General features: G+C 44.8%; 1 protein-coding gene across 1 annotated transcript in view; it reads right to left on the bottom strand.

Moving 5' to 3' along the window:
* Positions 1 to 11,783, bottom strand: part of WDR19 (WD repeat domain 19) — a 70,253-nt gene that overhangs the window by 338 nt on the left and 58,132 nt on the right. Inside the window, 5 exon segments of the mRNA XM_023753652.1 lie at positions 5,895 to 6,019; positions 6,685 to 6,761; positions 7,321 to 7,444; positions 8,967 to 9,117; positions 10,625 to 10,706. Of these exon segments, the coding sequence (XP_023609420.1) occupies positions 5,908 to 6,019; positions 6,685 to 6,761; positions 7,321 to 7,444; positions 8,967 to 9,117; positions 10,625 to 10,706 (546 nt within the window). The 3' untranslated portion in view covers positions 5,895 to 5,907.

Consider the following 11,783-nt stretch of genomic DNA (forward strand, 5'->3'; position numbering starts at 1 on the left):
AGAAACACTGGCATTTAGCGATAAAGCCACGCACACTAAAGTTTTTTTGCTTGTTTATGGAATGTGGAGCAGGATCTCTACATTCCCAAGTTAGAAATCTTCAGTCTGTCATCAGCATTGTGTTTCAGTTGTGGCCTTGCAACTGACTAAAAAGGTGTGAGGAACCCTCGTGCACTGCTGGTGGGAATACAGACTGGTGCAGCCACTGTGGAGAACAGTATGGAGTTTCCTCAAAAAATTAAAAATGGAACTCCCATTTGACCCAGGGATCCCACTTCTAGGAATATATCCCAAGAAACCAGAAACACCAATCAGAAAGGATATATGCACCCCTATGTTCATAGCAGCACAATTTATCATAGCTAAGATTTGGAAACAGCCTAAGAACCCATCAGCAGATGAGTGGATTAAAAAATTGTGGTACATCTACACAATGGAATAATATGCTGCTGTAAAAAAAAAGAACACTATCATTTGCAACAGCATGGATGGACCTGGAGAGCATTATGTTAAGTGAAATAAGCCGGTTGGAGAAAGATAAATATCACATGATCTCATTTGTGGAATATAATGGACAACAAAATGATTAAAATAGATCCACAGACAAGCATGGAACAACTGTTGAGCTTGGGGTGGGGGGGGGGGGTAAGAGATCAACCAAAGGACTCATATGCATGCATATAAGCATAACCAAAGGACACAGTAGGGAGGTGGCTGGGGAGAGGTCAATGGCGAAAAAAAGGAGACATATGTAATACTTTCAACAATAAAGAATTTAAATTAAAAAATAAAAGATTAAAATATAGTAAGGGACCTCCCGTGGTCCCTCCTCAGCCCTGATGTGCACTGGTGGGGTCCCTTGGCCTGGCCTACGTCCTCTTGCAATCTGGGACCCCTCAGGGTATGTTGGAGAGCTGGTTTCGACCAGATCCCTGCAGGCCAGGCCAAGGGGCCCCACCAGTGCACAAATCTGTGCACTGGGCCCTCTAGTTGTATAATAAAATATTTATAGTGACTTTTGCAAAAGGTCATGCATAATCATGCACTGAGCATATCTGTGAGTAGCAGTGATACCACAGTCTAAGACTCTATGGAGGATTATTAAAAACACAGTGTTCTACTTTGGGAAGTGGCAGAGTTGCAAATGAATCCTTCCACAGATAACGCTATATTTTATCTTCAGTTTATAACTAGAGCAACCACTGTTCGATTCCTGATCAGGGCACATGCCCCGACTTGATTCTCGGTGGAGGGCTTGCAGAAGGCAGCCGATCAATAATTCTCTCTCATCATTGATGTTTCTATCTCCCTCTCCCTCTTTGAACTAAATTTGGAAAAAAAAAAAAAAGAATTCTGCCAACAAACAGGTTGGATGAAGACTGAACCTCAGGTGAGATTACAGCTCTAACCAACAGTAGCCTTGTGAGGCCTTGAACAGAAGACCAGCTAAACCAGGGGTCCTCAAACTTTTTAAACTGGGGGGGGGGGGGGGGGGGGCCAGTTCACTGTCCCTCAGACCGTTGGAGGGCTGGACTATAGTTTTAAAAAAACTATGAACAAATTCCTATGCACACTGCACATACCTTATTTTGAAGTAAAAAAACAAAACGGGAACAAATACAATATTTGTATTTGCATGTGGCCTGCGGGCCATAGTTTGAGGACCCCTGAGCTAAACCATGCTTCCATCCTGACCCACAGATGGCAACACAGGAGGCCTCTGAACTACTTTCTCCTACAGGCACAGCAAATCTACAGTGACATACTGAATAGTTCCCTCTGAGTGAAATCCAGGATCTAGCCAAGTGACACTTACACAGCAAGTGAATGAGAAAACCCACATTGAAATGATAGACAGAATCTTGCTATAAACCCCACAACTTCCAGCTTCTTCCTGAGGAATGAACGGTTTGGACTCCACAGCTGGCACCCTGCATTTTAAGACTCCCACCTAAGAGACCCCCAAAACATCTAGCTTTGAAAGCCAATGGGCCCTGAATCCACAAGACCTACAACTAAGGAATAGTTCCAAATGGGATTGCATGAACCCATGTGGTCAGCACAGGCAGCAGACTGAAATGCATCCAGTCTTTCTGTGAAAGAGGTCTATTTGCTTATCTTGAGAGCTACAGCCCAAGAGCAGGCTTGGAGTGTAACATATACCTGGGGCAAGTACAGTACTCCCCAGAGACTTGCAGGCGTCATCTTCGCACTCTCCCTCTGCCCTGACTACCGTCTCTGGTGTCTCCCAGAAAGGACCTTGGGTACAAATTTAGTGCTCTGGTGTTCACTGCTGCTTTCCAAGGGACACCCTTTAATTGTAGAGCTTACTTTCATGGGTCCCCAGGACTCCCAGGGAGTGTTCTTAACCTGCCACCGAGGCTCAACACAGGCAGCTGATAGAAATGCTTAACCTTTCCAGAAGGAGGCCCATTTGCTTATCTTAATAGCTGTGGGCTTTCACTCAGCCTGAATCGAGGTGCTGACTGAGATCCTCCCATTTGGAACCCAGATCTTGGCATTCCCTCAACCACTGGGGCCACAAGAACTAAGAAGGCTACTTGGACAATCACAAAGGTTTGAGAGAGAACCAAGAGCTAGGGCAGGTTGAATAAGGTTCATTCCCCACACAAAAGCACTCCATGACTGGGAGAGGTGGCTTTTTTATCTAATGCATAGACACCAACAGGAATATGTTAAATGAAAGAACAAGATAAAACCTCAGAAAAGTAGCTTAACAAAATGGAGGTAAGTGATTTACCTGGTAAAAACCCCAAATTAATGGCCATAAAGATGCTCATCAAAGTCAGGAGAACAATGCATGAACCGAGAGAATTTCAACAAGGAGACAGAAAATATAAGAAAATACCACACAAATCAGAGCTAGAGATATAATAACTGACCTGAAAAATACAATAAACAGGCCCCGCAGCAGACTAGATGCAGAAGAAAGGACCAGCAAACTAAGGGCAGCAGAACGCATCCAATCAAAGCAACAAAAGAAAAAAGGTAACACTAAGCAGACCAATATGTGCATTACAGGAGGACCCAAAGGAGATGAAAAAGAGAAAGGGGCATAGAACTTCTTTGAAGAAATAATGGCTAAAAGCTTCCCTAACCTGGGGAAGGGAACAGAGACATCCAGATCTAGGAAGAGTTCCAATAAGAGGAACTGAAAGAGGCCCACACCAATACATGTTACAATTAAACTGCCAAAAGTTAAAGAAAAGGAGAGGATCTTAAAAGCAAAAGGAAAGCAACTTGTTAAATAAAAGGAATTCCACATAAGACTTTGCAGATATTTCAGCAGAAACTTTGCAGGCTGGAAAGTGACATGATATAATCAAAGTGCTGAAAGGGGAAAAAAACTGCCAACAAAGAATTCTCTACCTGGAAATGTTGTCCTTCAGAATCGAAGGGGAAAAGAGTTTTCCAGACAAGGAAAAGCTAAAGGAGTTCACCACCATTAGACCAACCTTAAAGAAATGTTAAGAGGACTTCTTTAAGTAGAAACGACAGGGAGCTAATTAATAAAGGAAACCATGAGAGTAAATTTCATTGGTAAAGGTAAATACATAAATTCAGAATAACCTCATGTAATGGTGGTGGGTTAATCACATAAATCTACTATGAAGGTTAAAAGACAAAAGTAGTGAAAATACTTAACTACAATGATGCATTAAAAGATACACCACAAGATGAAAAGATGCAAATTATAAAAGAGAAAGAACTCGTGGACAACAGTGTGGTGATTGCAGGGTGGTGGTGGGGGGAATGGGTAGAGGTGGAAGAGGGTATAGGAGGGATAAATGGTGATGGGAAATACAGTAAACTGATGACTTAACGGACAAAATTTCTGGTCTGTATGTCATGTGAAAATTAACACCCTGTTAATTTTGAAATGCTTTTAACTAAGAGTTGCTTATAATTTAACAGGTTTTTTTTTTTTTTGTTCGCTGTTATTTTTTAACACATTTTAGTGAATAGGCCATATGTTGGAAAAAACACTAGTAATTTTGCCTACATAAATAAATATTACATATCTGCTACTACAGTCTACATTTAAATCCAAGAGTCACTGCTCGCAAATAATGTTCAGCGAATGATTATCGCATGATCACACCGCATTGTGCACAGTAATTGGTTCTGTTGTCCCATGGTGACTTTCTGCAGCACTTTTAATGTGAGCCAGCTGACATTCAACATGCGCTATTGCATTCACATTGAGAAAAAAACCATGTGCATTTATTTATGCACAGTGACTGGTATAGGCACACATTTACTAGACCTATTTAGTATAAGTTTAAATTATAGTAATACATGTAGGAAACTTTTCTGTGAAATTAAACTTTTCATACATTCTTAATTTTTATTACACAAATGTGTCCCCACAAGTGAAAATAGGTGAAGTAACTAATTTGCCAATTTTTAACACATTCGGAAAACTTTATTATACAACAGACTTTCGGCTCTAATGGACACCCCCTTGCCCAAATTAGTTCATTATATCGAGGTTTTACTGTAAAGAAAAAAAAATAGAATGTGTGTGGGTGGATGGCTCAGTGGATAGAGCGTTGGCCTGCGGACTGAAGGGTCCCAGGTTCGATTCCGGTCAAGGGCATGTACCTTGGTTGTGGGCACATCCCCAATAGGGGGTGTGCAGGAGGCAGCTGATCGATGTTTCTCATCCATGTTTCTAACGCTCTATCCCTCTCCCTTCTTCTCTGTAAAAAATCAATAAAATATATTTTTTAAAAAATAGAGAGCTTTAGAATGCATTTGAACTTAAGTTCTCATTAACTTTAAATAGACTTACATGATGTTTCATGTAAGCCTCATGGTATCAACAAAGCAAAATCCTATAGTAGAAAACACAAAAGATAAAGAGAGAGAATTCTAAGGCTGCCACTACAAAAAATAAGATTACAGGAGAGTACAAGAGAAGAAAGGCGCAAAACATTGACAAAACAGTCAGAAAACAATTAGGAAAATAGCAGTAAGTCCATACCTAATGATAATTACTTTAAATGGACTAAATTCTCTGATCAAAAGACAGAGTGGCTGGCTGTACAATTGGAAAATTCACAAATATGACTCAACAGCATGCCCCTGAACAAACCAATGGGTCAAAAAAAGAAAAAAAGCCAAACGATAAATAAGAATATACCTTGAGATAAATGAAAAAGGAACTACAACATACCAGAACTTACGATATATAGAAAAAGCAGTTCTAAAGGGAATATCTGTGCTGAACGCTTACAGTTAGAAACAAAATCTCAAACGACCCAACTTCACAGCTCCAGGAACTAGAGAAAGAAGAAAAAGCTATGCTGAAAGGTGGTGGAAGGAAATAATGGTCAGAGCAGAAATAATGAGACTAAAAAAGATCAATGAAATCAAGAGCTGCTTTTTTCAAGACAAAATACCTTTAGCCAGACTTACCAAGAAAAAGATCACTCAATCAGAAGTGAAAGAGAGACTACAACTGATACCACAGAAATGCAAAAAAGATCGTGAGAGACTACTATGAACAATTATATACCAACAAATTAGAAGAAATTAATTCTAGAAACAACCTACTAAGACTGAAGCATGAAAAAGTAGAAAATCTGACTAGACCAGTTACTACTAAAGAGAGTGAATCGGTCATTGAAAACCTCAGACAAACACTGAGTGATACCTCACGACCCAGTTGGAGTCCATGAGGCGGCTTGTCCCAACAATCTTTGTTACTGTGGAGACTACAGCCTGCATGTTAGCATTAAGAAAACGAATCAGAGGTTTTGTTGTTGTGCTCAAATCTGACAAACGACATGAGTCACAACAAGGAGCCAATGGGAATACAAACTACAGCTGTGGACTCTGCCTGGGAAGGGGCGGTGCCTGGCACTGACCTGCACATGCCACTCACGGCTCCACCTCTGTTTGCAGGTACTGGGTGCAGTCTGAGATCTTCTCCAGTTGAGCAAAGTTCAATCTTTCTGAACACATGGGACATGTGCTTTCAGTGTTCAGTATGCTGTGTGGAGATGAAAAGGCAGAATAGATTAAATATATTTCTTTTCCTTTGGGTTATTCTGTGAAAACGACTATTCCTGTCCACATCTCTTAGTATATGTTCATTATGCAATTTAAGAATTAGAGGAATTATATATTTACGAGAGGCCCAGTGCACCAATTCTTGCATGGGTGAGGTCTGGCCAGCTCACCCCGATTGGGGCCGATTGGGCCAGGCTGGCCGGGGGAGGGGCTGTGGGCAGGTGGCCAGCCAGCCCTGCCCCCTGGTCAAACTCCTGGCCGAACTCCCGGTCAAGGGGACAATTTGCATATTAGGCTTTTATTATATAGGATATGCATAGCCCATAGACACAAGCAATAGGGTAGTGAAGACCTGGCGGGTGGATAGGGGCTGGGAGGAAGGGGAAAGGGGAAGGGAATGAGAGATATCTGTAATACTATCAACAATACAAATATATTTTTTAAAAAAAGAATATTCAGTGTCATGCAAGATCCCCTTTAAGGATAATGTTTTCAAAGGTCAGAGTAGTTCTTCTAAGAAGACAATTTGAATCTTTAGAGATCTTTAGGAACATGAACAAATAAGGAGGTTTCAGATCAAGAGTGGCCGAATGATAGGCCTATTTCTGGATAAACCCGAGAGCTAGTGAAACAATGCACACTTACATCTTAAATTCTGAGTACAGAGCAGGGAAGTCGCAGTGTGGGCACACTGTCCAATCATCCCTCAGCATATGTCGACCCTAAAACAGTGCATTTAAGAGTAAAATTCATCTTTAGTTTTAAAGCTCCACCATTATTCAGTTATAATAATTGGATTGCAGCTAAAAGCTACCACTCTAAATTAGGAAATCATTGATAGTTCACACAGGTGGAAATTGACTAGAAAGAGATGGCATCAAAATAACTAAAGCCAGGTTTTATGTATCAGACTTGTGTGTAGAAGAAGTCTTCAGTTTTGAGAAACATTATCTAAGTTGCAAGGTAAACCAAATTGCAGGTTACAGAGCCGAGAAGTGGTGGAAAAAGGATGTAAGCGCAGGCCCATCTGATCCCTCGTGTGTGCTGCACTGCCCCCCAGATATTCACTTAAACAATTATATGCTTTGTGGTTGTTTTTTAAAATTACTATATCCTTGAATATAACTTCCAGCTTTGTTGACCATAAAATTATATGCTAAAAATTGCAGGAAATTTGAGGGATTGTAATTTCGGAAGTGAAAAACCTGTTGATACATCACATATTCAAATGGGTTATAAATAGATATGCAAAGAAAGGGAAATTATGATAAAGAAGCTTACTGTTGCAATGCAATATGGGATGTTGTTTTTACAACCAGGACAGAGGAGTTCACATTCCGGGAGGAGAAATTGACAAAATGGACATGGGGTGGTGACCTCTTCTGTCTCAGAGGTATCTGGTCTCCTGTGAGGAAGAATCACATGTCATTTAAAAACACTTCATTTTCCATGTGATATGGATGGCAGAGAAAAGGCCTATTTGGAAAACTAGGAACGTGACACAGACCTACTTCTTCCTAGACTCAGGCCCACACTGTAGCGCAGGGAGGAGGAAGAGGGATTGGGAGTGGTCAGGTGGTAGCATTACGGGGGCCGTTATGGGGAGTGGAGTTGAGGGCACATTAAGTGGCAGAGAACCTGGGTGGGTTTGCTGTCCTCTTCCTTTGTCACTGGAGTGGTGAGCTTGCTACCCCTTCTGTCCAGCAAAACTGACAGTGGCAGTGTCTCCCTGTGCTGTCCCACACGGCAGCCTAGCCATGAGCCACACGAGCGCTGAGCTCTTGAAATGTGGGTAGTGTGGCGAACTAAGTTCTAAGTTTAGTTTAAATTTAGTGACCTGTGGCTGCCAGGAACCGCACTGGACCACACAGCTACAGAGCACCCTTGCATGGGAGAAGAATAGCCTCTGTTCGAAGCTAGCGCCTAGGACAGCAGGGTGCTGGGCTGCGGGGATAAGTGTGCTCTAGCATGGCCTCCACCTCGCTCCGTGCTGGCAGGCAGGCTGGGGTGGTCTGATTTGGTGTGAAGCTGCTGAGGGCTTATCACCTTTTTAAAGGGGGAGTGTTCATGTGGCCCTAAGCTTAGAGTTCGCTGCCAGCTAACGGTAGAACTGCTTCCAGCTGCCATTCGTTGCAGTGCAGCTGCAGTGGTTAACATTGAGGTACACTGGGTGCTGGTCATAATGGACCAAACGGATACCCCAAATGTCATCTCTACTTCGAACAAGTGTAGTGTGGAATCGCTATGTGGTTGGAACGACTCTTTCCTTCTGTAAACACTAGTGCTTTTCCTTTGGGGAACCAGGCCGCTACAGCTTTGTGAAGATAGGCTTAGGTGCCTGGGGGCCTCCACAGGGTGTGGAGATGCACTCTTCTGGCAATAGGGTGTGTAATTACCAAGTTTCTTACACTGAGAAGTGTTTACTATTTGCCCCTCTGGGCAGACGCAGGCCTCCAGAACAGCCCTTCCTCCTTGCCAGCCCATGTTGCTTTTCCTCAGCAGGATGCTTTGCAGGGAGAGGTAGGGTACTGGCCAGCGAGATGTGAATGGATTCCTGGGGGTGGGTCCTTTCTAAAAGGCAAAGACCGCTCCACCTTTTAATTTCCCTCTGCTTCCTGCCTTGAATGGGGCTGTGATGTTGAGTGGTGGCAGACACCACGTGGAGGGAACCTCTACGCTCCGGACAGCAGAGCTGGATGACAGAGGGACCGGAACCCAGCGGCACCAGCCCTGGGCTCCCACGCCTTGTATGTGAGTCACATCCCGACTTGTTCAGCCACGTGGGGTTTCTGCTGCTGGTGGCTGAGTGGGGTCCTAACTGCCCCCCACCCCACCCCCTCACGCAGTTCCTGCTGCCACCAGCAGCTGCATCCTGAAAGAGGCGCCTGTGAAGCATGACAGTGGGCATCGCCGCCGCCGCCGTGTACCTGACCATGGCCTCAATCTTCTTCTTATATTTGGCATCGATTTTGTTGCGGTGCTCGGGTCTCATCAGCATGGCTGCGAATCGGAACGCCGAGTGCTTCAGGCCTGCTCGGTGACACTCGATGACCGTGGACGTCAGGATCGGCACCACGTCTGCAATACGAACGGGGAGAAAGCACAGTGGCGGGAGGGAGGCGGGGCCACACCTCTGAATTTGCCTTTCCTGGCAGAGAACTGAGATGTGTTTAACGAGGGGCAGGCAGGCAGGCTAACAGCTCATCGACTGTCTTCCCCGGATGGTGCCGCTTTGCCTTGTAACCCGGGGCCTGCACTCCCTGGCGGTCACGTGTATCCCTACACACCTCGGACACACTTTCACATTTGACAGGACTGCTGATGAATGTGAGAGAGATCAGTCCTTTTATGTACTAACCTCTGCATGTACCTATTTCTTCAGGACAGATACCCGGACGTTGCATTACTGGCTCAAAGAATATGACCTTTTAAAAAATGCTGTTGGCACAAACTGCTTTTCAGAAAGGCCATGCCAGTATTCACCCAGCAGCAGTTACAAGTGCCTGAACTACTGCGGCCTTTGCCAACTTGGTATATAATTTTTCATGTAACAAAAAAGAACACATTTAGAGAACAGGTGTTGGTGAATTATGGCCTGTGAGCTAAGAATGGCTTTTACATTTTTAAGTGGTTGGGAAAAAAAAGAATATTTTGTGAAATTTAAAATATTTTGTGAAAAATATGAGGTTCAAATTTCAGTGTCCAAATAAAAATAAAGCTCTGTTGGAACACAGCCATGCTCATTTGTTTATGTATGTTTCAAGCCGAATAGCAGCTGGGTATTGTGACACACCATGAGGCCCCAAGGCCCCAAACATCTGACATCTGATCCTGTACAGAAAAAGCTTGTTGACCCCATCACAAAAGGTGACAGAATCTCTTCACTGAAGAACGAACCGACATGTCTTTTGGAAAGGGGCCTTTCTCAGAGGTCAGGGCCAACACACTTAGTTGACTGACAGTGACCTTGGGCAAGTGTTAGTTCACTTCTTTTGCCCCCGTTTGCTCATCTATAAAATAGGGATAACAGTACCCATGTGTGCAGTCTTGAGACTGTTGTCATTGGAAAGACCTGCGTGAAAGGCTGGCCCTGGCTGGCATCTGGGAACTTGGGTTTTGGAGGAGTTCCCGCTGTTTCCAGAACTGATTGGGTGGCTCACTGTGCCTGAACTCTTCATACAAACAGTGGTTTATGCTGAAGACCGTGTCTGGGAGTCTGGAAATTTGGTACGTGCTAAGCAGGGGGTACCTGGGTGACCAGCCCCAGGACAGCCCTGGGCATCACGTGTCACACAGCTCACTCCAGGAGGAGCTAAGCGTGGCCCACCTGGAGGGGCTCCTGGAAGCTTGCCCCTGTTCCCCAGATGCAGCCAAGCGCCTTTTCCCTTTGTATCTTCTTGCTGTGATAAGCCGTAGGCTGTAGCACCCCTCTATGTTGAATTACCAACTTGTCATCTGGCCTTATGGGGTTGTGAGGACTAGTGGGTTAACACATGCAGAGAACAGTGGCTGGCAGCGTCAGCGGAGGTCTTACAGTGCCACAGGAATGCAGACATGTGGCTCACAGGCTCTTCTCAGTACTTACGTGACGGAAATTTGCTAATGTTCTTGGCCACTCGAATAAGCAAACGTGCCCCTTTCATATGATCTCCTTTTTTAACATGAATCTGAAATAAATGACATATTGTACTCCTTTTAGAGACTTTGATTAGCCCTAATTCATGCTGTTACTCCAAATCCTTGATCGTGACCCTGAACAGAACCAGGAGATCCTTTGCAGACGTACTTGGCGAATGCCACTGGGACTCCCGCTCCTCTCCAGCTCACCCCTCCTCTACACTGTGTTCTCTAGACCACCTGACGTGAGTTCGAAGCCCTGATCCAGCTCGCACTGGCCAGTATTCAGGGACTAGTAATACCAACTTTACCAGGTGGTTGTGAGACCTGGAGGCTGTGTTAGTGATGCAGGAAGAGAGGCTGAGTTGTTAAAGGAGGGCCCTGGCTGTCATAAGGCAACGATGGCCGGAGGGGCCGAGATCAGGTGAGTACCCGTGGGGTCTGTGATGCCGGGAGGGTGCACTGAGGATGACGAGCTGGAGAACTGACAGGCCCCTGATGTCACTGCTGTCGTTGGGAGAGAGGTTACCCACAAAGGTGGGCAGTGGGGGGTGGGGGCAGTGGACAGACGGAGTCAGAACTGATGATGTCTGGTCAGAATGTGAAGGGTGACATAGTGCCTCAGGCATCAGGTCTGAGCGAACGGTGTATAATTCACTGAGCGCTGCAATGTCATAACACATACGCACGCCCTGCAGCAGGGACGGGGAGCCCTGGCCGCTGGTCCTCTCTGACCCCTGCTGACTCTGTGGGCCTCACTGCCCAGCTCAGCCGCCTACACCCAAAGGTCCAGGCTGTCCTTCAGCCAAACCCCCGTCCCAGCTCTGGGAGGAAGCGTCTGCCAGAGCTGAGGCCCCATTTCCCCTGAAATGTGGACGACTCCTCAGTCCTTTGGGTCAAAGATGCCTGTGACATTTTCACATCAACTTGTTCTTACTTAATAGGTCTGTTAGTTTCCTTTTTAATATCACAAGCAGTTAAAAATCCTAGCAAACCGTGAAAGTGTTCGGTGCTTGCATAAGCAACAAGAGCAGAGGGTGCTCTTCAGTGAGAGGGCAGGAGGGGACAGGCCAGCTCTTGGGCCAGAGGGAAAGTAAAAGGTTTGAGCACCATCTCGATGGCTGTGA

Source organism: Myotis lucifugus, unplaced genomic scaffold (genome assembly GCF_000147115.1).
Source record: "Myotis lucifugus unplaced genomic scaffold, Myoluc2.0 scaffold_48, whole genome shotgun sequence".
Classification (NCBI taxonomy): domain Eukaryota; kingdom Metazoa; phylum Chordata; class Mammalia; order Chiroptera; family Vespertilionidae; genus Myotis; species Myotis lucifugus.